The sequence below is a fragment of the Penicillium antarcticum genome (assembly GCF_028974205.1).
Source record: "Penicillium antarcticum strain IBT 31339 chromosome Unknown utg000005l_segment0_segment0, whole genome shotgun sequence".
Taxonomy (NCBI): domain Eukaryota; kingdom Fungi; phylum Ascomycota; class Eurotiomycetes; order Eurotiales; family Aspergillaceae; genus Penicillium; species Penicillium antarcticum.
The window spans coordinates 1,946,123-1,970,656 of record NW_026695303.1 but is presented as its reverse complement, the minus strand read 5'-3'; the positions used below and the strand labels follow the sequence as shown (position 1 = coordinate 1,970,656).

At 49.3% G+C, this 24,534-nt stretch overlaps 12 protein-coding genes across 12 annotated transcripts; 5 read left to right on the top strand and 7 right to left on the bottom strand.

The window, feature by feature from the left end:
* Nucleotides 1-173: 173 nt before the first annotated feature.
* Nucleotides 174-1,391, top strand: N7508_005385 (FAD-dependent oxidoreductase; the record flags this gene model as incomplete). Its single annotated transcript, XM_058463451.1, has 1 exon — nt 174-1,391. One exon carries the CDS (start codon nt 174-176, stop codon nt 1,389-1,391), a length of 1,218 nt encoding a protein of 405 aa, XP_058319929.1.
* Nucleotides 1,392-1,799: 408 nt separating this feature from the next.
* N7508_005384 (SCO family protein) lies at nt 1,800-2,828 on the top strand (the record flags this gene model as incomplete). The annotated part of the gene is made up of 3 exons (XM_058463450.1): nt 1,800-2,270; nt 2,329-2,653; nt 2,707-2,828. 3 exons carry the CDS (start codon nt 1,800-1,802, stop codon nt 2,826-2,828), a joined length of 918 nt encoding a protein of 305 aa, XP_058319928.1.
* A 193-nt stretch (nt 2,829-3,021) lies between these two features.
* Nucleotides 3,022-3,561, bottom strand: N7508_005383 (molybdopterin synthase catalytic subunit; the record flags this gene model as incomplete). The annotated part of the gene is made up of 1 exon (XM_058463449.1): nt 3,022-3,561. The coding sequence occupies one exon, from the start codon at nt 3,559-3,561 to the stop codon at nt 3,022-3,024; it is 540 nt and encodes a 179-aa protein (XP_058319927.1).
* A 261-nt stretch (nt 3,562-3,822) lies between these two features.
* N7508_005382 (alpha-glucosidase) lies at nt 3,823-5,685 on the bottom strand (the record flags this gene model as incomplete). Its single annotated transcript, XM_058463448.1, has 3 exons — nt 3,823-4,339; nt 4,395-5,154; nt 5,217-5,685. 3 exons carry the CDS (start codon nt 5,683-5,685, stop codon nt 3,823-3,825), a joined length of 1,746 nt encoding a protein of 581 aa, XP_058319926.1.
* Nucleotides 5,686-6,379: 694 nt separating this feature from the next.
* Nucleotides 6,380-8,932, top strand: N7508_005381 (putative G-patch domain protein; the record flags this gene model as incomplete). Its single annotated transcript, XM_058463447.1, has 7 exons — nt 6,380-6,521; nt 6,619-6,878; nt 6,963-7,038; nt 7,076-7,305; nt 7,359-7,419; nt 7,476-7,822; nt 7,871-8,932. 7 exons carry the CDS (start codon nt 6,380-6,382, stop codon nt 8,930-8,932), a joined length of 2,178 nt encoding a protein of 725 aa, XP_058319925.1.
* A 296-nt stretch (nt 8,933-9,228) lies between these two features.
* On the bottom strand, nt 9,229-9,822 carry N7508_005380 (uncharacterized protein; the record flags this gene model as incomplete). Its single annotated transcript, XM_058463446.1, has 1 exon — nt 9,229-9,822. One exon carries the CDS (start codon nt 9,820-9,822, stop codon nt 9,229-9,231), a length of 594 nt encoding a protein of 197 aa, XP_058319924.1.
* An 847-nt stretch (nt 9,823-10,669) lies between these two features.
* N7508_005379 (uncharacterized protein) lies at nt 10,670-12,038 on the top strand (the record flags this gene model as incomplete). Its single annotated transcript, XM_058463445.1, has 2 exons — nt 10,670-11,236; nt 11,292-12,038. The coding sequence occupies 2 exons, from the start codon at nt 10,670-10,672 to the stop codon at nt 12,036-12,038; spliced, it is 1,314 nt and encodes a 437-aa protein (XP_058319923.1).
* A 424-nt stretch (nt 12,039-12,462) lies between these two features.
* Nucleotides 12,463-15,027, bottom strand: N7508_005378 (DUF3433 domain-containing protein; the record flags this gene model as incomplete). The annotated part of the gene is made up of 2 exons (XM_058463444.1): nt 12,463-14,909; nt 14,985-15,027. 2 exons carry the CDS (start codon nt 15,025-15,027, stop codon nt 12,463-12,465), a joined length of 2,490 nt encoding a protein of 829 aa, XP_058319922.1.
* Nucleotides 15,028-16,333: 1,306 nt separating this feature from the next.
* On the top strand, nt 16,334-16,594 carry N7508_005377 (uncharacterized protein; the record flags this gene model as incomplete). The annotated part of the gene is made up of 2 exons (XM_058463443.1): nt 16,334-16,390; nt 16,457-16,594. The coding sequence occupies 2 exons, from the start codon at nt 16,334-16,336 to the stop codon at nt 16,592-16,594; spliced, it is 195 nt and encodes a 64-aa protein (XP_058319921.1).
* Nucleotides 16,595-18,112: 1,518 nt separating this feature from the next.
* On the bottom strand, nt 18,113-18,322 carry N7508_005376 (uncharacterized protein; the record flags this gene model as incomplete). Its single annotated transcript, XM_058463442.1, has 1 exon — nt 18,113-18,322. The coding sequence occupies one exon, from the start codon at nt 18,320-18,322 to the stop codon at nt 18,113-18,115; it is 210 nt and encodes a 69-aa protein (XP_058319920.1).
* A 1,255-nt stretch (nt 18,323-19,577) lies between these two features.
* On the bottom strand, nt 19,578-20,684 carry N7508_005375 (5'-methylthioadenosine/S-adenosylhomocysteine nucleosidase family protein; the record flags this gene model as incomplete). The annotated part of the gene is made up of 1 exon (XM_058463441.1): nt 19,578-20,684. The coding sequence occupies one exon, from the start codon at nt 20,682-20,684 to the stop codon at nt 19,578-19,580; it is 1,107 nt and encodes a 368-aa protein (XP_058319919.1).
* A 1,669-nt stretch (nt 20,685-22,353) lies between these two features.
* On the bottom strand, nt 22,354-23,729 carry N7508_005374 (uncharacterized protein; the record flags this gene model as incomplete). Its single annotated transcript, XM_058463440.1, has 2 exons — nt 22,354-22,664; nt 22,685-23,729. The coding sequence occupies 2 exons, from the start codon at nt 23,727-23,729 to the stop codon at nt 22,354-22,356; spliced, it is 1,356 nt and encodes a 451-aa protein (XP_058319918.1).
* Between the last annotated feature and the right edge of the window lie 805 nt (nt 23,730-24,534).

Here is a 24,534-nt window from a genome sequence, read left to right as displayed (position 1 = left end):
AGAATGCCAAGCACATACGACAAAGCTGTGGGGTCGAAGCAAAGAGCCAAGAAGACACTTATTCGAGCATATAAAGAGCAGAAGCCCACCATATTCATGATGGACAGACATCGACCAAGACACAGAAACAAAGCAGCCATCAACAAAACTCTTACAGTCATTCATCCGATAAAATGACCTCAACCCACGTCGCTATCATAGGAGCCGGCCTCTCAGGCCTCGCCTTAGCCCTATCTTTGCACAAACAAAATATCCCAAGCAAAATCTACGAATCAAGATCCGCATCCCTAGATATCGGCGGCGCCTTAATGCTCTCACCAAACGCCCTTCGAATCCTCGACAACATAGGAATCTACAAAAACATAAGAAACCGCGGCTACGATTTCAAGAATCTTTATTTCCGCACCTCAGTCCCACTAGACTCCTACGAATTCGGAAGCGAAGAAAAATACGGCTATGACGCCCTCCGAATCTACCGCCACGAACTAATCGATGCCCTACTCGCTGCAACAAAAGAAGCCGGCATAGAAATCAACTACGGCAAGAAATTCATCCAAATTCTCACCGAGACAGAAAACGACGTCACCTGGAAATTCGAAGACGGATCCACCGCCACGGCGGCATGTCTCGTTGGTGCTGATGGTATCCATTCCCGGGTCCGGAAATATCTCTATCCAGAGCTTGAACCGATGTTCACTAATGCCGTCGGTGTGAACGCCGCCGTACCAACATCCCAGTTGAATCTCCCGCCGGGATTCGATCTCCCGGTTACAATTATGAACCCGAAGCACGGGGCTTTTGTAATCGCACTACAACTCGCCGATGGATCAGAAGCCTTCATCGGAAAACCGAAACGGGCACCGCAACTCGATCGTGAGGGGTGGAATGCCTTGCTTAATGATAAGCAATGGTGCATCGATTTTCTCCGACAGGGCGCAGAGGATTTCCCACAAGTCGTTCAAGATGCCGTCTCGAATATCCCGCTTGATAAGATTAATCTGTGGCCATTCTATGTTGTCCCGAAATTGGAGAGCTGGACTTCAAAGTACTCTCGTGTTGTGATTCTTGGTGATGCTGCGCATGCTATTCCGCCTACGGCGGGTCAGGGGATTAATCAGGCTTTTGAGGATGTTTATACTTTTGCTGTTATACTTGCACGGTGTCAGTCTCATGAGTTGGAGCGTGGGTTGAAGATTTGGCAGGGTGGGAGGCAGGAGCGTGTTGATCGGATTTTGGAGCTTAATGCTCAGATTGATGCAAGGAGGATGCCTAGGATTCCTGGGGCTGGACCGGCGGAGATTGAGAGTGCGCCGTTTGATTTAGAGTGGCTTTATAGTCCTGATTTTGATGTGATGGCGGAGAAATGGCTTGAAGAGGCTGCTGGGGTTTGAATGATATTTGATCTTTTTTTGGTTGGGAGGGGTCGTATTGGGTTGGATGTCGTAAGTAGAGCTGCACATTTATGTTCCAGATCCTCTAATTTCGCTTCTTCTGGAAATTGAATATATATATTGTGAATTTCCGGTAACAAGCTTGGAATAGCGAACTTCAATCGTAGTTAAACGCAACTAGTATAGCATTAATACACAGTAGAGACAAGAAAGGCTATTCTGCAAACAGATATCAGCTTCACACTTTATACACGAGCAGAAGTGTACATCTCGTCCAATATGATTTGATGTGGGTCTCACGCCTGAGGCATACATACTAGTCCTAATCAGGTGTCGATCTGGAGATTCTCGAATTCAAAGCCCGCAGAACACCGACCGTCTTACCAACCACACCCCGAAACAAACACGATGCCCTCCCCAATGCGTATGGCAGGGCTCCTCAGCCGGGCCACCCGAAATATGACCATTGAAGCCGCCCCCGCCTCCTCAACACGCATCGTCCCTTTCCTCCGAAACAACGCATCCCAATGCCGCGCCTACACCCAGCAGCGACCACGCTGCCAGCAAAGCATGCGCAGCATGATCCCCGCCCAGAACGACTTCTCCACATCGGCTTTCCGAGCTAAGGGCCCAACAATGGGCCAGATGCGCCAACGTCACACCACCGGTCCGTTCTCGTGGAAGGCTGCGCTACTCTTCGTCCTTACTGGTGCTGGTATGATGGTCTACTTCCGGGTTGAGAAGGCTCGTCTGGAGCGGAAGCGCATGGCGGAGATGAGTAAGGGTGTTGGGCGGCCGAAGGTTGGTGGTCCGTTTGTGTTGAAGGATCTTGATGGGAAGGAGTTTACGGAGGAGGATTTGAAGGGCAAATACAGCTTTGTGAGTTTCACCTGAGTGATGGACGTGGATTTGTTTGCTTACACTGCATTGCTGTCAGGTCTACTTCGGCTTCACTCACTGCCCCGATATTTGCCCCGATGAGCTGGACAAGATGGCCGAGATCATCGAGAAGGTTAAGGCTTCCACCAAGGACGAGAAGCTCTTCATGCCTGTCTTCATTACCTGTGATCCTGTCCGCGACACACCCGAGGTGCTGCGCGAGTACCTTAAGGAGTTCCATCCCGGCATCGTCGGTTTGACCGGTACCTACGAGCAGGTCAAGAACGTATGCAAGCAGTACCGTGTGTACTTCAGCACACCCAAGGATGTCAAGCCTGGCGAGGATTACTTGGTTGACCACAGTATCTACTTTTACCTGATGGGTAAGTCAATGGGATGCTTTTGGGAAAGATTCGACATGCTGACAAATACACAGACCCCGACAATGACTTCGTCGAGTGTATCGGTCGCCAGGATACCCCCGAGTCTGCTTCCAAAGTTATCCTTGAACACATCAATGATTGGAAGCGCGAGGGCAAGCCGCTCAAGACCGTATAAACGCTTTTACAAAGTGTATCGTGTATCTATGTACAATATAGCCATTCGAATATCTGAATACCCTACTCTGGAGCCTTGGTTGATTTAGTTTTATCGTTCAAGCACCAAAAGTGGTCATCATAAATCATGCATGATTTGTTGCCTGACAGCATTAGCACATCATCCTTATAACAATCCAGAAAACCAACGAACCCTAAATCCCCTCCCCCTTCACCAGCCTCCCCTCTCCATCCCTTTCAGCGTTATCCCTCCACTCCATCCCCCCATCAACAAACTCCTCCCGCTTCCAAATCTCTGCCTTCTCCTTACAAGCCTCAAGAACCTCCTCGCCCGCCCTCCACGCCGCACCGCGATGTCCAGAACTAACAGCAATAGCAATAGAAGCCTCGCCAATAGGAACAACACCCAATCGATGCGCAATACTAATACCAACAAGGCTATGCGCTTCCACGGCCGCCTCCGCGATCCGCGCTAGTGTCTTCAATGCTAGTGCTGGGTATGCTGTGTAGCTTAGTTGGCTGACGGGGCGACCTTCGAAGGTGTCGCGTGTTGTTCCTAGGAACAGAATGTTTGCGCCGGCGGCTGGGGAGGACGTTTGGTTTAATTGAATTGTTGCGTCGAGGGGCGCGTAGGTTAAGGCTAAGTGGATGTTTTTTGGGGTGTCTGTCCAGGTTCGTGGGTAGGTTGTTGGGTCTAGGTGTGCTGGGAGGGGGGTTTCTTCGGTAGAAGTCATTTTTCTTTTGGCATTGACTTTTGTGAGAGTGAGGGTGTTGGGGAGGGAGGAAACAAGTGAGAATGCTGGTGGGAGATGCTTATCGCTGCGGGGGATACGAGGGCCGGTGTGCGGAGAGTGCCGAGGGCTTCAGCGTGGTGGAACTTGTACTTGCTACCTTTATTTGCAATTCCGTACATTTGGAATATTCTTTAAATTGATTACATGAGCTTAACTTGACCGGATTCAGTCCAATTGGTGATCTATTGATCCACTATCCATTCACAGCAGCAAAACAACAGCCTCATAAGGCCGAAGCTCCCACTTCCCACCAGTGAAGCGCTGAGAAACAGCATCCGCACTCTCATAGGTATCAAGTAGAACTTTCTTCACACTACTTATTCCATTGCCAGCAGCATCCCACTCCAATGTCTTCTCAGTCCAGTGACACAGAACCAAAACCCTCTGGTCGTTATACTGGCGCGTGTACGCGAAGAACTCTTGACTCAATTTATCCAAATGTGTAAAGTCACCATAGACAAAGATATCCAGGTACTCCTTGCGCAACTTCAGCACGGTGGCCCAGTAGTGGTATGTCGAGTTTGGATCCTTGACTTGGGCTTCAGCGTTGATGCGTGGATAGTCTGTGTTTACGGACATCCAGGGTTTCACGCCTGGTCCAGTGAATCCCGCGTTCTCGGCTGCGGACCATTGAACTGGTGTTCGGCCGTTGTCGCGGGATTTCTTTTGGTATTCTTGTAGTGCAATTTCGAGGGCCTTGGGGTCGGATTTGGGGAGTCTGGAAGAGTGTGAGTCAAGTGACGCTTTAGTTGGTGAGAGGTAGGGTGATATACCTGTTCCAATGGTTTAGACAGTCAATGTCCTTATACTCTTCAATACCCCATTCCTTTGGCACATTTCTTGTACCAATTTCCTGTCCTTGGTATATAAATGGCGTACCAGCCTGCAATACCAGGGCAGTAGCCAGCATCTTCGACGCAACTAGTCGGTGTTCTTCTGTGGCATTGGTATAGCGATCAATAGATCGAGGCTGGTCATGGTTCTCCCAATACAGCGCATTCCAGCCGCCATTGTCATACATGAAAGTCTGCCAGCGCTCGAAGAAGTCCTTCAAATCCGTAAGTTTCCAACTACCCGGCTCGAACTTGTCGAGTTTGCCATGGTCAATGTCGACATGTTCAAAGTTGAAGATCATGTTGATCTCGTTGCGGTAGAATTGGACTGCCCGGAGTACTTCCTTCTCGTCTATGACGAATGGCATCTCGCCAACACTGAATGCATCGTACCCTTTGAGGATCTTACCAAGTCCCTGTAGGTACTCGTGCAGGCGTGGGCCGTTGGCATACCACTTGTCTCCCCACTGCCAGGGTGTGCGGGAATCTTTGATAGGTGCATCGGGGAAACTCTGCTCCTTACTGATGAAGTTGATCACGTCCATTCGGAACCCGTCGCAGCCCTTGTCCAACCAGAAGCGCATGATATCATGCACCGCCTGGCGGACTGGCGGGTGCTCCCAGTTCAGATCGGGCTGTTCCACTGCGTATAGATGGAGGTAGTATTCCTGAGTGTGCTCATCCCACTCCCAGACGGTACCTGTTTGCGTACCATATTAAGATCATATTTCAATGAGCACAAAAAGAACAATTCACACGTACCTTGGAAATGTGAGACCCAGTTATTAGGCGGCTGGCGGTTTCCCTCCTCATCATATTTGGCCGGTTTCCAAACATACCAGTTCCGGTACTCATTGTCTTTGGAGCTACGGGATTTTTTGAACCATTCGTGCTGATCGCTGGTGTGGTTAACCACCAAATCCATGAGCAGCTTCATACCCCGCTGGTGACACCCCTGGATCAATTTCTCGACATCCTCAACAGTGCCATATTCGTCAGCGATGCTGTAATAGTCGGAAATGTCATATCCCATGTCCACCTGGGGCGATTTGTAAGAAGGACACAACCAGACGATATCTACGGCTAGATTCTTGATATAATCCAGCTTGGAAATGATACCAGGGATGTCGCCAACGCCATCGTTGTTTGAGTCCTTGTAGGATGCCGGCCAGATTTGGTACACCGAGCTTTCTTTCCACCAAGCGCGGTTGGTTGAGTTTCCGGGAACCATGTTTTAGTTTATGGTTATGGATATGTATGGGAACGGAAATACAAAGGGAGGTATGAGGTAGGTTTGAAGATGGAATGTTGTCTAACGAGGACAGTTATATGAGGACACCTGGAGCTTGGCCCACGTCGACCGCGGGGCAGCGGGGAATAATCGGGCGATTCATATGTTTTGATGGGCCAAGGGCCTGCAGGATGCGTTGAATCAGAAGCTCGGGGATTTGGTGGAGTTTCTCCACCTCGATTGTGTACATGTATGACGATATAGGAGAGTTGATGTTTCCCCTGTATGCAGATGTATACAGGTAGCTTTTTGAATAGCTGTACACAGTGACATAAAGTAGAATCTCGATACTAACACCGCAGATTGAATGACTAGACTTGGTGAATGTTGAAGATAAGCCTTGTTTATACTTGACGTTACTTCTGGCTCATGTTACAACTTAGACTTCATAGATCGGCCATAGGATAAGAGCAGCTCAAAGAACAGTTAAGCTAATTACAATGATCAGACACAATGTTACGTTATCCTTACTCGACGATATCACGGCGTACTGTCCATATACATGTAGTTCGTAGCAAACAAATGGCCGTCGAGGGCGGTGTGATTCTTATCGGGCTTATCGTAAACTTGGCGCGCATCTCAATCTCCGCGTCACTCTTAGCCTCATTTCTCTTTCAGTAAATGGTCCTTCGTTATGGCGCCTCCGTTCTCTGATCAGAAGTATCATCCTGGCCAAAGCCGTAGGCCAAATTATCCCCGCAGCGACCGGGATGGCCGCATGTATGACGATCCTTCGCGATCGCGCTCGCCTGGCGGTACAAGCTCCTCCCCGCACGGTAATGGCGTTTGATCCAGAGACCCTGCTCGAAAGAAAATCCCCACGCATATCAGACCAAGACTAATATGAAACCTGATTGGAATTGGGCAATAAAGGCCATTCCGGCTCTCCTCCCCGCAGACCGACCGACCGCAGGCGCGAGTACTCCCGCGACCGCGACGGCCACCGCGATGACCGAACCCACCGCAGCTCACGATCGCCACCTCGCCGAGGCAGGCATGGATACCGAGACTGGGACCATGAAGGCAGGGGCTACAGTCGCAGTCGCAGCCCTCGACGTGATCAGCCATACCTCGGCGAAGAAAGCCGAGAAGTGATGCTGGAGAACTTCCCAATCGATATGACCGAGAATGATGTGAGTTGCGTTTGAGCTGGAACAACGAGTCTCCGGTGACCCCATGCATGGAGTAGGCGCTAACATTGACCCTGCGATGAACAGATTGCAACGGAACTCAGAAATGCCTATCATGTTGACGGCCTCGAGGATGTTCGAGTCATTCGTGATCGTCAAACGAGTACGTGAAAATGGCAATGCGACTTTCAATCGAATAGTATCTAACTATGAATCCGCTATGATAGAGTTGTCGAAACAGCTTGGCTTCTTGCGATTCCCGACGATTGAGGAGTCGCGAGCATTTGTTGAACAGAACCACCGGGGTATCTACCTGTATGGACCAAGTGCTGGTCCCAACGACGGAAGTACCAAAGTACGCATTGCGTACAGCCGTGAGAGGGAAGACCGAACCAGGGCAAAAGGAGATGGTGATTGGATGTGTCGCATGGTATGTGATGTGAGATGCGCCAAACATGGAAAGCACTGAGCTAATCTCCCCAGTGCGCTATCGTCAACTATGCCACGCGCGTGAAGTGTTTCAAGTGCAACGCTCCCCGACCTGGTACGTTTTTCTTTCTTCCCCCTCTCCCCTCCGCTTGTCATTAACCACGGAAGCAGAGATGGCCTCCACTGGCATCCCTGGGGTTCCTGCCCCCAAGGTAGTGAACAACGGTGATAATGATGCTGCACCTGAGAGTCAACCGTCTCAATTTCTTCTATTCCGCGGGCTGGAACCATCCGTTACCGAGGAACTGCTTGCGAAAGGCGTGGCCAAACTGTATCGTCCATCTGGCAACAATGACACCGCCTCTGGTAATCAAAAGAAAGGCTCAAAGGTAGCCTCAACCACTGGTGACAGCAATCTTGGAGCTCGCGACGGCTCCATCCGACGTGTTTTGCTTGTACGTGATCGCAAGACTAATGACAGCTGGCGCTATGGCTTCGCCGAATTTGCAGGAATACTGGTAAGTCTATTCCACTCACACCTTTGATCTTTTCTAACTTGAATATAGGACGCTCAAGCTGCGATGACCCGCTTGAAATCCTTCGAAAAGTTCACCATTTCGTCAAAGCCTGTTATGGTCAGCTACATCCACGCAGGAGTGTTTATCCCAGTCATGACTCCCACGCCCAATACTGCTCGCTTTTCGTTCAGTCCATTGAACAACCCAGCGCTGAAGCTTATGTATTGGGATGATGAAGGCTTTGTCAATGAACTCACCCTGTCACGAGAGGAAGACGACGATGCGAACGAGCAGCAGCAGGGAGACAAGTCTGCTTCGCACCCGAATGACAAGGGCATCAAAGATTCAGAGAAATCCAAGAAGAGGAAGGCGGACGCAGCGGTCAGCGCCAACGCCAAAAAGCTCGCGATGCCATCCCAGCTGCAATTTTGGAGCAACCGTCACGCTGAGCTCCATGGTATTCCTAAGGATGCCGATGGAAACCCTGTTGAATCTGTCCCCGAACAGTCTGGACCGTCAAGAAATGCGGCTACTCCCCCGGCTCTGTCATATATCAACCCCAAGCGTAACTGCTGCTACCTGTGCCAGAGACTTCTCAAAGATCTTCGCCATGCCTACGGGCATGAGCGTCAGAGTGACCTCCACAAAAAAAATTTGCTGAAGTCAGACCGTTTAGAATACGGCATGAGAAAGCTTATCAAGCATGGCCTTGTTCAGCCGCCTACCGATGATGCGCAGCAACTTACCAATGACTATCGAGACCGTGCAAAGGAACGCCGTCGGGCATTTGGACCACCCACCATCGGTGGCCGCCCCGCCCCAGCCGCACCCCAGGAGGACGAAGCCCCTGTGCAGTCGACCTCGAAGGGTGCCTCTCTGCTCAGCAAGATGGGATGGTCGGAGGGTTCTGGCCTTGGTGCACAAGGTACTGGTCTGACAGCCCCAATTGCCACTGAAGTCTACGCTCAGGGTGTCGGACTAGGTGCCCAAGGAGGAAAGCTAGGTGACGCAACTGAAGAAGCCGGTCGAAACACCCGGGGCCGTTACGACGAGTTCCTCGAGAAGACTAGGGACAACGCCCGCCAGCGCTATGAGAAGATGGACCAGTGATAATGCTTCAAACACACGATTGAGGCGTTCAAATGCCCAGAAATGCTCCGCATTGCCGATTTCAATAAAGAATGGAAGAGTTCCTGCCGAGGAAAGGAAGTTTCCGGCCAACTGAATGTACGATAAGACTTGATATCCATATAACTTCCAAGAGCAATGACGCTCGAAATAATATTCCCACAATGGTAAAGCTAGCTATGCCAAGTAAATGCATATTAATGTACAAGGTATCCGAATCATGAGTAGAGTAGTATCAACAAACAAACAGCACAGGGTAAGCGGAACCTCAATTGAGTTCAGTTCTCCTTATTCCCCGACTCAACCGACAACAGCCTCTTCGCCTTCTCCTTCTCAAGCTGCTTCTCAAAGCGATCACCGAGCACTTTACTAACCCACTCAGTAACCTCAGCCTCCAACTCCTCATCACTCTTAACAGGCGTATCACTCCCACCCTGCAAACCAGCCCTAACAAACCTCCGCATATCATCCAGACTATTGATATTCAATGCATACCCAGCTGCACCACCAGCCATCATACCGAATGACAGTACATTTAGCGTAGCAAGATTGAGCGCCTCGAAGGCGTCCATTGCGGAGTTTGAGTGCGGTTGGTGGTAGATCGAACTTGTGTAGAAAGGTGGGATGCATGCGATGCGCTTTTTGTTGAAGGCTCGTCTTGTTACGAGAACTGACAGAGCGAAGAAGGTCATTCCTCCAAAGAGGAGTTTCAAGTTTGTGTTTTCGCGCGCTGGTGGTCGGGGTAATTGCATTGGGAGCGTTGTGGGGGTGTCTTCTGGGCTTTGGGGTTGTTCCGGATTGGGCTTTTCTGAGGCCTTTTCAGGGCTCTCGGTGGGCTTTGGGCTTAAGCCCCATCCGAAGAATGAGACCATTGTGTTCGGAATTGGTGTTGGTGTTGGTGTGGGTGTGGATGAGGAGGTTTGCTTCAGGTTTTTCGGGCAGCTCAAGGAGTGGGAGGTTGGCTGGTTTGGAGCTGGGATGGAAAGCAACGGCGCACTTAGACAGTTAATCCCCTGGAGAGCTCGAAATGACTGAATTTGCGCGGGGCTATCGGACTGTTGGAGAGAGTTAAATCCGAGCGGAGATGAGGATATCACCGACACGTGACCCGTTCCACGCTCGAAGACTTGGCTTCTGCCTCAAACGTCTGACAGTCTATATTATATTTAACTCTTGTATACTCTGGTATACATTGATTTTATTACAGTGATTGATTACTTGGTTAGGGCAAAATATGGCCCTGGTATCATATGAAGCTTAAACACTTCAGTGCAGGCCAGATGATACATCCGCGCCAAGAACGTCATACAACAGAAGCAGATATCCCATTGCTCGCAACAGATCCTATAAATCGCTATGGTATACGGCGGAAAACCTAGTACAGGCTGCCAGAACTGCAGGAAGAGGCATATCAAGGTATCTCGCTCTCCCAATCGCACTTGACATCATCATTCTCACAATCGCAAGTGCGACGAAACCCGCCCCCACTGCAAAGCATGTACAAGAACCAAAAGGGAATGTCCTGGCTATCCAGATCCATTCGATTTGATACTGAGAGATCACACAAATTCATTCAAAAATCCAGCAAGAGCCAGCCGTTCGCCCGCCACGAGCTCCGGCTCATGCTCTAGCTCGAGGACTATAGAGTTGCCTGATCACGCAGTGCCCGCAAAAGGACGTCTGGTATTAGGCCCTGTGGACTTTTACAGCAAAGCGCCCATGATAAAAACATCTTGGCCTCCGATTTTGGGTCCTGCTGATCTATACCAGCCCATGGAGGATACTGTGGTGCCGCTTTTCTTCAACTCTTACCTCTATCTTCCGAAAGATCCTCATATTCAGAATGGATTCATGGAGATATTGCCTATTTCTTTCTCGAATGCGAAGCCGCACTCTCATCTTCATGTCAGTACCTTAGCTGTTGCTTTCTTCTCTGTTGCAGCATGGACTGGTCAGAGTTGCTTGCTTCGAGCATCGGAGCAGTATTTCACCCAAGCATTGCCAAAGATTCGAGAATCTTTGCAAGATGAGAACAGTGATTTTGATTCTATCTTACTTTCCATTCTTCTACTCTCGACGTATGAGGTGAGTCAACATGATCTCTTCCCTTCGGCTGTGGATGAGAGCCCACTGACAGTCTTCGAGGAATTCGTTGCTATAAAAGACTGGGAGAATCCCATGAAGGCTCATCTTCGAGGAGCCATTGCCCTCATCAACAGCCGGAAATCAAAACGATTACAAACAGCGGCATCAAGGACAATTGACCACGCAGTGCAAACTCAAATTGTAAGTTGACTTCAACATCACAACACTCGAAATGTCCACGTTAACCCATACACAGGTCAAAACCAGCCGAGGCTTGACTAGTCCCACAGTACCAATCCCGAAAGTCTGGCCACTGTCCCAACCAGCACCATCATCAGGCCCTCGTCCACTCCTAGCCTCAGCAGCAGCAGAAATCGTAAACCTTCGCCTAGTATGGGAAGGAATAATCGACAAACCAGCAAAACGAGCAGAAATAACATCATTACTAACAAAAGCAATCAAAATCGACACAAATCTCGCAGCATGGGCCCACCTAGTTCCGCAACACTGGACACCAGTAGCAGCAAGCATAATCCCACAATCCGTCCGCAACGCTGGTATCTACAACGACCGTGTCGACTGCTATACAGATATGTGGATCGCCTCAACATGGAACACATACCGTGACTGCCGCATTCTAGTGCAAAGCATCATTCTCAGTTGTCTCCGCATGGCACCTTCTAATGACCCCCAAGGCCTGAGAACAATGATGGCCACCACTACTGCTCATCGCCTCGCGGATGAGATCTGTGCATGTCTTCCCTTTTTCCTTGGGAGCCAGCTTGAATCGGTCCGTATGAAGACAGGCCTTGTTGAGTATCCATTTGCAGAGACGAGACCTGTTTCGCAGATGCATAGGCAGGTTGCGCCGCTTATCGGTGCTTGGTTCATCTTGCCTTGTCTGAGGAATCTTCAGGCTGGGGGATTGGGGTTGTCTGCTGAGCAGATTAGTTGGTTGAATGGGCAGATTGAGAGGATCAGAGTTATTTACTTTCAGAAGTGATTGGATCACATTACCAGATAGATAGATTGCCGGCGGTTATTTGTATGATTTAATGATTCATTGCTTTATGTGATAGAGAAACACATTCAGGAAATAGATTCGGAGAAGATTTGATTCTATGCTATGGTTCGGAATATTCTATCTAACATTATTATCCAGCACAACGCTCACCTGAGATACCAGATGCTAGTGATACATCAAAAATACAAAAGCGCCCAAAATGCAAGTGTTATTCTAGAAAAGGCCAAAATCAAACCGCAATCCCAAACATTCATAAAAATACCGAAACAAGGCATCACAAGTAGTCGCATAGTCGCAATGTAGCGCTAGCAAACAAACATCAAGGCTCATCATCAAAGATGCAAATCATGATAACATAACAAAACAAACACGCTAAACGGTCAAAATAAACAGAAAACATGAATCATTTCATGGTCCCGGTAGTAATAAGCATATCAGTCCTACCAGGACGGTGGAAGCGATCAATACCAAGATGCTCTTTACCATCGCGGCCAACATATATGCCAAAGCCATAGAACGGCAGCTGGCGATCCGATGGCGGCGCAACAATAAGACGGGTAACAAGATCAGTCTTACTCCTCGGCTCGCGGAGGATCTTGTCCGACAGAAGCGGTGATTGGTAAAGATAACTCATCATATCAGCCAGGGTGGTAATATCGTGAGGCAGATAGCGGCGGCGACCCGGCCAAATTGCCAGGAAGGAAACGGCATATAATGCGCAGAATGCAATTAGGGCGTAGAAGGCTGGCATTAAGGCGGAAATTCGAATGTCGTCGTGAGAGGGGTACCAGAGGGCGATGAAGACACCGCCGGCGAGGATAGGAATTCCCAGGGATATCAAGCTCATTAATGATATCCAAGCGACTTTGAAGTGGCGGTTTAGGAGGGCGAGGGCCGTTATTTGGATTGGGTAGTGGGATTGGTAGGCGAGCAGGATGCTTTTCTCGGCGGATGCGCCACTTGGAGAGGAGAGTTCAACGTAGGGTTGCAGGGCGCGGAAGTAAACGTCGATTGGTTGCCAGACGAGGAAAAGAACATTGCCGATTAGGGCGGGAATAAAGCTGTAGAGGAAGTTTGAGGAGGAGAATGCGTTTGTTGAGGGAAGGGTTGGGAGTTTTGGTGGGAAGCCGCCCTTGATCGCGTTGTTGATAAAGCTGACGGCGACAAAGGCAATCAGCAAGGCGAACACAATCACAACCCAGATGAAGACTGAAACTTTGCGCAGGAACCACGGGGTCCAGCGGTAGCGGGCGAATGGCGAGTAGAGGGAGTTATCAGATTGATCGTTGGCGAATGCTCCTTGGTGTTCGAGATCGACGTTCACCTTGGCAAGGCCGTGTGGCTGCTTCTCTCTGCTCTTGCCGGTTTGGTGAAGAGAAGGAGTGCGAACTGGGGCGTCAACCTCTCCGATTCCGTAGAAGACCTCGGGCTTGCTCGACAGTCTCCAGTATCCGAGTCGAAGAACACGAGGATCAAGCGAGTCTCGCACTGTCGGAAGAGTTTCAGATCGCTCAAAGTCATGGAGAATATTTGATCGTTGGATCAGCGAGATGAGATCTGCCAGGCTTACGGGATCCCACATCAGACCGGACCAGCTGTGAAGGAAGCGCAGAAACAGTAAGACCAAGCCACTTGTGAGAACACCATATAATGCAACCAAGGTCCAGCCCACAGACTCAACAGAGGCCCATCTCCAGACACCTTCTCCGTCAATTATGTAGTACTTTGCCTGGAATAGACAGCTGAGAAGAGGAATTGCGAAGAAGTTGTGCAGCCAAATCGTGAACAAGGAGAAACCGAACAATGGTTCACCATGTTTGAAATGGGAGAAATCGGGCAAGACAAAGCTTTTCGAGAGGATAGGCAATGCTTGCATAACCAGGCCCTTTTGTCGTTCAGCTGACATCATGGAGAAAGGTGCTGTGCGATATACTGCAGCTTGAATGACGAAGGACCAGACGATGATCGGTGCAGCGAGGATTTGTGGTAGGAACTGCAGCACGAAGTAATGCCCGCCACCTTGTCCCTGGTAGTCCCAGATCCCCTGACGACGATGAGACCAAATGTTACAGAAGACAACTCCGGCAATCATGAGCAGACAGCAAAATATCGTCAGTGCTAAAGCCCAGGGCCTCAGTACCATAGGCAAATAGTTCAAGGGTGGATATAGCAAGCTCTGCTCTGGGGACTCAACGGCAACAAAAGACTCAGGGTCTACGGAGACAGGTCGTTGGGGTAAAGCTTGTGGTGAAGGAGATGTATAGTTTGGTCTGACTGGAGGCGTTTCATGTCGAATGGGTGTTCTCAAAGGCGTCCTTGTCCGGGTAAAGTAGCCCAGTCCCTCGTCCCATACCAGCTGATTATTTGGATATTCATCTCCTGTAGTCGCGGTAGAAAAAGAGTCCTGTCTTGAAACTCCCCGAGCCCTGTCCTGGGTGAGCTGATCTATTGCAAACCTGACGTATGGGGAGTCATCCAAGCCTGGGGTTGGGGCTGGTCCTGCATAGTCGCTGGGCACACGGCGAGCAGTCTCATCGGATCCTGTGGCATCTGATTTGACACTAATACGAGCGACTCTGTCCTCTCCGAAGCGGACAGTGCTAGATGTTGGTGGACTTGGTGACCCATGACCTTCTTGGACAGGTTGGCTCGACTCCCCCATGGGAAAGGGATGTGGCATAGTTGGAGAGTGGCCTCGAGAAGATGGTCGAGAGTCTGGAGTTTGGAATCGTCTCACTGTAACTCGACTATCTGGACTCGAGGAAGCTTCTCTGTCTGAGAAAGAATAATAGTCGTCTGATGCAGCAATAGATTGTTGAGAGTCCATTCGGTGAAGCTGGGGCTTGCTGGCTATATAAAAGTTAGACTTGAATAAAACCTTGGAGCATTGAAAAGACAACGGGGCGGGGGGTTTTATGCACATACTATTCACGTTGCGCAGGCTGAAGTTTCTCGCCGGGGTCGACATGGCTGTGGAATGTGGATAGTGAGACCACGCGCGATGTTAATCCAGAAGCATTCCTCGACCTGGAGATGCAAAGGGACTTTCGGGACCAGCAATCGCTACCCAGTGGGTTTTTGTCTGTCAGTGTGCTGGGTTGACGTCTCCCAGCCTCCCCAGCCACACACAGCGCTGCGGTCAAGCAGTAGGCCAATAGGGATACATGAGACACGAGGGGGGGGGGTTGTCGAGTCAGACACTATTAATTGGATCAACCAGAAACAAACGTCAAATCAATTTGAGTCTATTGGAATCGTTGGGTGAAATTGGGTTGTCTGTCGGGCCGGACCCCAGCCCATCCTGCGAAGCTTGGCTCTACCCAAGTGCATTTGGATCTACCTGACCTTGCGATCATCTCGATCACTTTCTTACGGATTGATTTTCGGATCGCATGTTCATTCTGGAGCTTAGCTATCGTTCTGCTATTGTTGGTCGCTGTCTCCAACAGCCCTGTAAAGATTTAGACCCAGTGATAGTCAGGTCCCACACTCGAACCTCAAAACCGATTATTGCCAACAATTACTATCCTAGCGTGTTGCTATTAGCAATAACTAAGCAGGGCAGACTTGCACAATTGCTCAAACTCCCAGCATGATGATGTGGTACAATTGGTTTCTCTCCCTTGCTGGCGTAGGTGGCTGGGCCTAGGGCTTCGGGTACAACTCAAACACATCAGGCGGCTGTATCCAGGGCAGCGTATGAAACACCACGCTACCACTCCGTAATTCTTAGACTTTGTTTTAATCTTTTAACTAGTGTCTCTCTGGTGTAGCCTCATGTTTCATTTATATGTGGAGTCGACAAGAATCAGACATAACGAGTCAGTCTGCTACGGATTGCCATCTCAAGGTACGGCTTGAGGAGTATTTGCGTTACTCGGATGATTTCTGTAGCCCAGTTTGTTCAGGCAACGCAAACAAGAATGTATGCCAGTGCATGAGCACATATTAACGCTCTTTTAGCCATTCTTTCAGCCCCGTGATCAGTCGAACAATTTTCAGTCAACGGTGAGTACCATGGCAGGCATTCTCTTCAACCTGGGATAATATGCTAAGGCAGTTGCAAAGTCAGCCTCAAAGATTTGGAAAAAGAGCTTCTCAAACCACCGCGGCTCAATGCACTACTAGCTCAGATAGATTTTGATCATGAACACCTAGCGCTCGCCCTAAATGAGTGTTGCCCAGGGTTGAAAACATGAGTAATTTCGTTTCTGAATTAGTCAGAAAAGGAAAAGATATACCATACCACTCTCCGCCTGCCAGGTAACCCTCCTATGGGTACTGTTGATATCATCACTGGAAAAGTCATTGCCTTCCACGTGGCTGATGAGGTTTTGACGGATGGTATGTTGGATATTGCTAAGACTCAGCCTATTGCGCGCTGTGGATACTACTAGTATGCTGTTTTACGGGAGACGTTTGATATGATTATTCCCAACATGTCTAAGGATGTGCTTTATGGTTTGGAGGGAAATGCTGCGCGGAATCGGCAGAGGAATGTTGAGTCCGGGGAGGAAGGATTCCAGCAGCAGTAGGATTGATGTTTAGAGATGGAGTGGAAACGAATAGAGAAAACAGTCGAGTATGATGTACACCAGACCCTTCGTGCACATGTGTAATTCGAATAACTCGGTGGTTTTATAGGTCCCTGGATCATTTCACTCCGCGATTCATTGTTCAGATCCAACCTACCACTAGATTGCAACAACACTCAGCGTGCACCCGTAAATGACACTCGCCCATTTCGCACAGTAACCCTGTTCGCAGAAGTGTCAGTGATAAAAAGTGACATCTACCTGACTCATTGGATGCATTGGAAAAGGAAGCAGGACTTGCGGATATTCCCAGCGCCGCCAATCCCGGTTCGAACATAGCGTTCTTGGACAAGTGGTTTTCTCTCATCATATTGCGCCCCATGAATCCAGTTATTCACGAGTCCATCCCTCGTATTCTTGTCCATAAGATTGTCTTGAAGCATGATCATTCTGTCTAGGGTTTGCAGCGGTAGTTGGCCTTCTTCGTCCTCTGGCTTCTGCCGGTTGGGCAATCTGAAAAATTTCCACAGGCAGTGCATGTCTCCGCAGAGTGATAAGGTGTGGGCTTTCGCTTCAGTAGCAAGGCTTGTAGAGCTACTAGAATATGTCCTTTTCGGATTAGCCTGCATTCGTGAGCCTCGCTAACAAAGGGAACACAGGGTCTGTTATACTATGATCTTGTACGATTGTCCGACCGGCTAAAAATGTAAACATAGATGACATTCTGGGTGCTCGTTGCGTTTACAGTCATTCTCGAAATCGCCTTGACCAATATACACTGAGACTCTCTTTCCCGGCCCCACCGCCAAGACAGTAGTGTAGATCATTTATTGAGCGGGCCGCATCAAACAGAGGGGCTCAGTAAAATGCGCAGGTATGTTACAGTAATATCCGACATAAGATTACATTACGCGTATGAAAAGGAAGCCCATGGAATTCCATGGAATTCTATGATGGGTCTCTGCAAATCATATGGGGAAGGCCACCTGACTCGCATTGAATTGAGTGCATGATAAATTGCCGTGCGTATGTTACTTTAACATGCTACGTAAGATTCCATTAGACGTACAAATAGAAAACTCATGGAATTCCACGGCCACCTACGATGGATCTCTGCAGACGACGTGGGTAAGGCCGCCTGGCACCTTATGACTGGATGATCTGCTGATTGACTTCGATTTTCCTTAGCCTGTACAGCATGCGCTGGTCATCACTTTTGAGAGGTGTCTGGCTCAGAGAATCTGATGACGAATGACATCATCGGGAAACTACCACAGTACTGTATCGACCAGGGTTCTGCTCTTACGAACGAACAACAGCATTTTCATCAGCCGATGGCGTAGGCTTCAACTAGTTTAAGTCAACTTAGTATTTCTTGGCATTAGGGTCTGAGAAACACTGAAAGATTGCTGGTGAGGCCGATTTCCGGAATTCCTGTACCAGAACCGTGGCTACACATGATGTTTCGGCTAGGAGCAAGAGACATTTTCTCCCTTCATTAACGGGATGTGGTTAGGATTATGTCCACCAGAAAAACAACGCAGTCATTCCCATGGCCTGGACAGCTGTAAGCCAAGCACCGATCGCAACCCCTGTCGGATGGTCTCCAGTCTTAAATGAATAGATCCCAGCGACCAAACCACTGAGGAGCAGAAAGAGGAACATGAAAGCTGCAAACAGCGGCCAGTCTGGTCGTTCTTCAATATGAATACCCCATCCTTGGGCCATTGGGGTTAGGCCAGGACCAAGTTTCCAAGGCAGGCGCATGCACCACATTGAATCAGGATGTTTTGACGCAGGGGCGTAAAAATGATGGAAGAACGTCCGATTGTCGATAGGCGGGTCATCGATTGGGCACGGCATGTACGTATAATTTCCGGCTCTTACTTCTGTTTCGGGGGGTATGGAAGGCGTGTCTATTGAGCCGGCGATTGACGAAACAAGTGGTCTTTTTCCTAGGCGGAACTGAGTAAAAAGTCAGATTGAGAGAGAATTGTACTCGGAGTATGTTAAGCTTATGCAACTTGCCTTTATGAATATCGCCTTCTCGGGTTTTCTAAACCGCAATCGCATCGGCAACAGTGAATGGCGGGCATTCTCGTACTTTTTCCGAATCTTTTCGAACAGCAGACCGTCACTAATGGGTTGGCCTAGGTCAAGTTCGTTCAGCTCTAATTCGAATTTCCCAGTCTCTATGCAAAGCTGAAGAGCTTGTGGCTGCGGAGGTCCGGAAGCGGAAGAATCTCTGGTTGTCGCACTGTTTTCTAGGTCATCCGGGCCACTACTCCCGCTACTTCGTGGCAGGTTCCAGCCCACGGGCGAAGTGGTAGGTCTCGAATGCACTTTTGTTGAGGTTCGTCGTGACGTTGAAACTTCACGCTGCAACCTTCGGCCAGAGTGCTCGCTTAACATTGCCGCTAGTCTATCAATTGATCCAGGCGTTTTTTCCTTAAAGTCGCCGTAGAGAAGCTCACCGCATGTCTAAGTTGTATTAGTTCATGAAGAGAGGAGCTATTAAGATTTTTCTTACACATCGCCACTCCAATCTCCTGTATCCGGAGCGCGGCCGCGGCCTTAGAAATCTCTGAAAAACTTGCCAAAGAAGTTTCAGCAGGGCCCAAATAAGAAGTTTCAGCAGGGCCCAAATGTGACTTGACCTCACAGATGCCGGTTTGACGTGAGCATTCCCAAAGCTAGCTTGTGTGCCGACAGCACTTTCCACTTCGGTATATGCGGGAGGCGGAGTCGAATTTTGCTCTTCCAAAAGTGTCAATGAATCTTTCAAGCGTCTAATCTCCTCATCGTACACACGCAGACGTTCTTCGAGGTCGCTCCTTTGGGATTTCAATTCTGAGACTTGAGCTTCGTTCTCCTTCAATCGTCCTTCTAACTTGTGCATCTCAGCATTGTTTGATTCCAAATTTCCCCTCGTTTCATCTCGCAGTTCTTCACATGGCAGGAATTAGCAACTGTATTGACCAGCTCACAGACTTCTTACCTGACTGCCTTCCAATGGTGTGAATGGTATATTTCTGTACACTTTAGCAGTGAACGCGTTGATCGGCAATAAGGCACCTACGTGTATAACAGTGGCAAAAGATGTGTCAGCGTTGCCTGCTAGTGTGTCTTGCGCGGTTGTGGTACTGTGGATCTGATCGATAGCAACCACCAAGAGAAGCTCTTTCGCATAAGCCGCCGCCACTGCGGCTGCATACCCTTGCCATTCCTTATTCTTGTGCGAGTCGGCGTAGTCGCAGATGCCCCGAATGACCAGGCACGGAAAGTCATTCATAAGTCCGGCCGCTTCCATCTCGACACAATATACACCTAAGTCTCGAGCCAGCTGATCTCGCCGCCTGCCATCTTTCACAATCTGATTTGCAGATCCAATGAGTCCGTAGTGAATTAGTGGTCGTTGGTCCTCTCGTGGCGGTCGTGGAACCAGTTTAGATCGATCGCAGTTGGTACACGTATCAGATGCGACATGATCATATTCTGCTTGGAATAGACAGTCTTCCTGCGTCGGTCGCGTGAATTTGGTAGCTTTGTGAGGTGCAAGTTTGGCTTGCAAGTCGGAAACAAATTTGACGATCCGGCTATCTCCCGTGAGGTGATGTGCTCGGAGAGTCGCAAGAGCGGTCAACAGAACCTTAGGAGGTCGATTAAGCGTTCCAGTTCGCTTGAATTGGCCGCCGCTTAGCGCTTTACCTAGATCGAACTGGATAACGCCTCCAGAAGTGTCCATCGGCTGGCTCACTACAATATCCCCAAGCCGAACGTCTGCGTTGCTGCTTGGTACTCCGCCACCGATACCAACCATTAAACCAAAGCGGATAGCGTGGAAACTAGACAGCAAATGCATCCCAACCGTTGCTGCTGATGTATTGCCATATGCGCCGGTCGGTAAGCTAGCAATCACGACATTGTGTTCCCCGATGCTTCCCAAAATGTATAAATTTTGGTCCATCGGCAGGCGAGGCAAAGGCGGGTGTATTTTGTCCAACATCAGCTTCGCAGCCGCCGTCTCCTCCGGCAAGGCACATATCCATCCGACCGTATAATCGTCGTGGGATCGGGTCCTGGCATCCATAGTGGAGTGACTATACTACGATCGGATTGTGCCTTATGATTTCTGACCTGTCAATTTGTGGGGGACATAGGAGAAAGAATAATATTGTCAAGCGGAGGCCGTGGGAATGATGTCGGGAGTTTGTCAGGAGAGGCGGGGTTGAGCTGAGGCTGCACACCCGGGTTGCCAGTTGAGTGCACGTGGCCTTGGCATTATACCAGAGAAGAACCAAGAGTAGCCGTGGCTTCCATCCGCCCAAACCTGGTACTGTCCGGCTGGCATTAAACTTCAAGAATGGGTCATCCTCAAGCCGGCTCGGTCCGCTCCTACCGTCTACCACTGCTTATCCGGAATGGGCTCGATCGTACTCCGTAGATAGCTCTCAGATGAGATCGACTGCCCTAGCAGTACATTACTTCGCGTATAAGCCAGTTAGTTTTCCCCGAAAAATGTCACCTCCCCTGCACCAATCACACTGCAGAGAATCCCCTAGAATCGCGTAGAATTTATCGGCGCAGGTAACATCGGATCATTATCGGCCCGTCTAAGCAGGGGTCAATGCACTACGGGACCTGGACTAGGTCCACGTTGCACAATCATTCAGACAACCACTCTACTTTGTTTGGACCACTATGGCACCAAACCTCAAACCGCCACAGCTCGAGCTCATTCATCACATGATCCAGAGTAACTCACTAACGATGTCTGAGATGGCCCATGCGGCTGACTGCAGCAAGCAATCCATAGTACACATTCGCTCTAACCTCAAAGTATTCGGGAATGTTAGGGCGCCGCAAAATGGTGTTGGACGACCGCGAACCATTACGCCGCCTATGCTCGAAGCTCTTCGTGAACATTTGACAGAGAAGCCGACCTTATACCAAGACGAGATGGCCCTCTTTCTGTGGGACGAATTTGGAAAGCATGTGACAATCCAAAGCATTAGCAGGGCGCTTGCTTCGGTCGGATGGTCGAAGAAAGCAGCTCGCCAGATTGCGAAGGAACGAAATGCGGATTTGCGGGACTTCTACCTCCACAATCTATCTTCTTTCAAGTCATACCAATTAATCTTCGTGGATGAGTCAGGTTGTGACAAAAGGGCCGGTTTTCGACGGACTGGTTGGTCACCTCTAGGTGTGACACCAGTTCAGATTTCCAAATTTCACCGGGACAGACGCTATCAGATACTACCTGCGTATGCTCAAGATGGACTGGTCCTGTGTCGAGTATTCCAGGGCGCGACTGATGCCGATGTCTTCGAAGACTTCATCGAGCAACTCCTTCAACACTGTAACAGATGGCCAGAGCCAAAGTCTGTTCTCGTTATGGATAATGCTTCTTTTCATCGTACAGAGAACATCCAGCGAATGTGCGTAGATGCTGGCGTTAAGCTGATATATCTCCCTCCTTATTCACCGGATTTGAATCCCATTGAAGAGTTCTTCTCCGAGCTGAAACGATTTATCAAGCGCAAGTGGAATGAGTATGAAATGGATCCAAACCAAGGTTTTGATACATTTCTCGAATGGTGCGTTGACGTGGTTGGTTCAAGGGTTTCGGGCGCGGAGGGTCATTTCCGAAATGCGGGTCTATTAATCGATGAATTTTGATTTTCTCAAGCCGCGGCATGGAAGATATCTCAAATTATATAGACGCCTAAAAGAACCCACCAGAATAACCAATGCTCAAACTATATATCCGCATCGCTTGTCACGCATCCGTAGTATTTCTCTGCCCAATACCTGATGTCCTTGACAAAACGTCGAGCAATACCCCACTTGACACCGCGCGTCTTGAAGTAATTAGGATCTTTGTCTTCATCAATCTGCGCCAAGTCCAGTCCCTCATCTAGGGCTACATCGCACGCTTTTCTGACCTCGGCCTTCAATGTCTCATCACCCAAACGTGACTGTTGCCAGCTGCTGTATTCTCTCACAGCAACATCAAGAAGGCCTGGAATATGGATGGCAGGAACCTCGACCGAAGAGGCAGTAGTGTCCTCTGGAAGTATGGATGTTGACCCCCCGGTGCTTGCGGGGCTTGTGTGGGAAGCACATTTGTGATAGTAATGGGAGGGTAGCTTGCTTCGGCAGTAGATCGATTATTGGCCCGTGGTCTGTCGAGCCGTTGTCTCTCTGCTCTATAGATTTGCTCACGAATCGTACCAGGCACATCTTCATGCGACTGTAAAATCCCACCGCTTTGCACATATTTCACCAAGCTCTCCAGCTGATCCCGGTAGAGTTTATAGTGTTTTTTCCCATAAGGATCCTGCCAACAGTGCGGGCCTAGTTCACAGGACCCAGGACAGCGCATCAACGCATATACCTCTTTCCAGGCAGGTGGCTCTCCGGAAGCTGCTTCCTCGGCATAGATCTGTCGGTCTCGCTCTTGAAGCATCCGCTGGGTAGCAGACGAAGTGCCTCGTTTATCAGTCGTCCTGCCGCTTACGTTTGAGCTCGAAGTGTTCTCCATATAATTGAATGAGATAACCAGTCTCAATTTCTTGCCAGCAAGAAAAAGCTCTCCCCAATCCAAAAGCTGTTTTTCTATAGAGGTCCAATCAACGTCGGTTCCATCAAATCTCAGAGTGAAACCCTTCTGCCGAGTGGCGGATACGACAATAGACGTGTCATCCGATTCGAGTTTTCGATACGGATACTTTCGTACAAGTAGCTCCTTTAGCTTTGGTTGCAGAAAAAGCCTCCAGTGATATCGAGGGGCTAGAACCAGATCTTGTTCTGTATCTTTCGCCACCGTCCTGTTATTGAGAGTGATCTTCCACTCGATCAAATAGTGGATACAAGTCGGTGGATCCTCGTCGTATGTTCGACCTTCCTCCCAATCACCGTACTGGAGTAATGGAAGACCGTTCTTTTGTGTTTGTTTTGGAGAAGCGTAATCAACAGGGGAGACGGGATCGACGTTAAGGCAGCTTTTGTCGGACGGGGAGGCGGGTGACCAACGGAAGTTGCCAGGTGTTGGTGCATATTGTGATGTATCGACCCACGGATCAAGATGTTGAACGCCATAATCATCATGGCTAACGAGAGAACTGGCAGTCATTTTCTTGGGCCTACGGTAACGACAGACTAAGGGTGAATGATGATTAGTTGAGGCTTACGCCATTCGGTGCCGTTGAGGGGATTGTTCGCCTGCAAACAACCACCAACTGGCCAGGATGGTCGTTGGTCGCTAATATCACTTGTTGAGGTTCTCTGGGCCAAAGAGACACCTCGCAAGTGATGACTAGCTCACACCGCACAAAGGAAGAGGAGAGGGAAAAAGAGGTCTCCCAGCAGATCATCAAGTTACTTGCGCAAGGTGGCCGTTCCCCACTTGACTTGTGAGATCCACCATAGAATTCCATGGAATTCCATGGGCTTTCTTTTCATACACGTAATGTTACTCTTATGTCACATATTACTGTAACATACAGGAGCATTTTACTGAGCCCCTCAGTTTGATGCGGCCCGCTCAATAAATGATCTGCGCTAATGTCTTGGCGGTGGGGCCGGGAAAGAGTTTCTCAGTGTATATCGGTCAAGCCGATTTCGAGAACGACTGTACATATAGGTGGCTGATCTTTACATATGATGTAGTGGGTTACGCAGACACTGTATGACCTTCCAAGAGCCTAGCTGTATCCTAGAAGTCACCGCTAGCCAACTACACCGCGCAAAAAGTCTAGAAATCTTTGCCGGAGCACAGTCTTGCAGTCGGTCGCCTCTTAGATAGGAAATCGTTGAGACTTGGACTGCAGAGACTTCTCTTCTTATCTTACCTAGTCAAATCCGAAAACATCTCCGGTGATTGAAGAAATGGTCACAGCGTCCTAGTGTCCTAATGTGCAACTACCACTAGGGCTGCT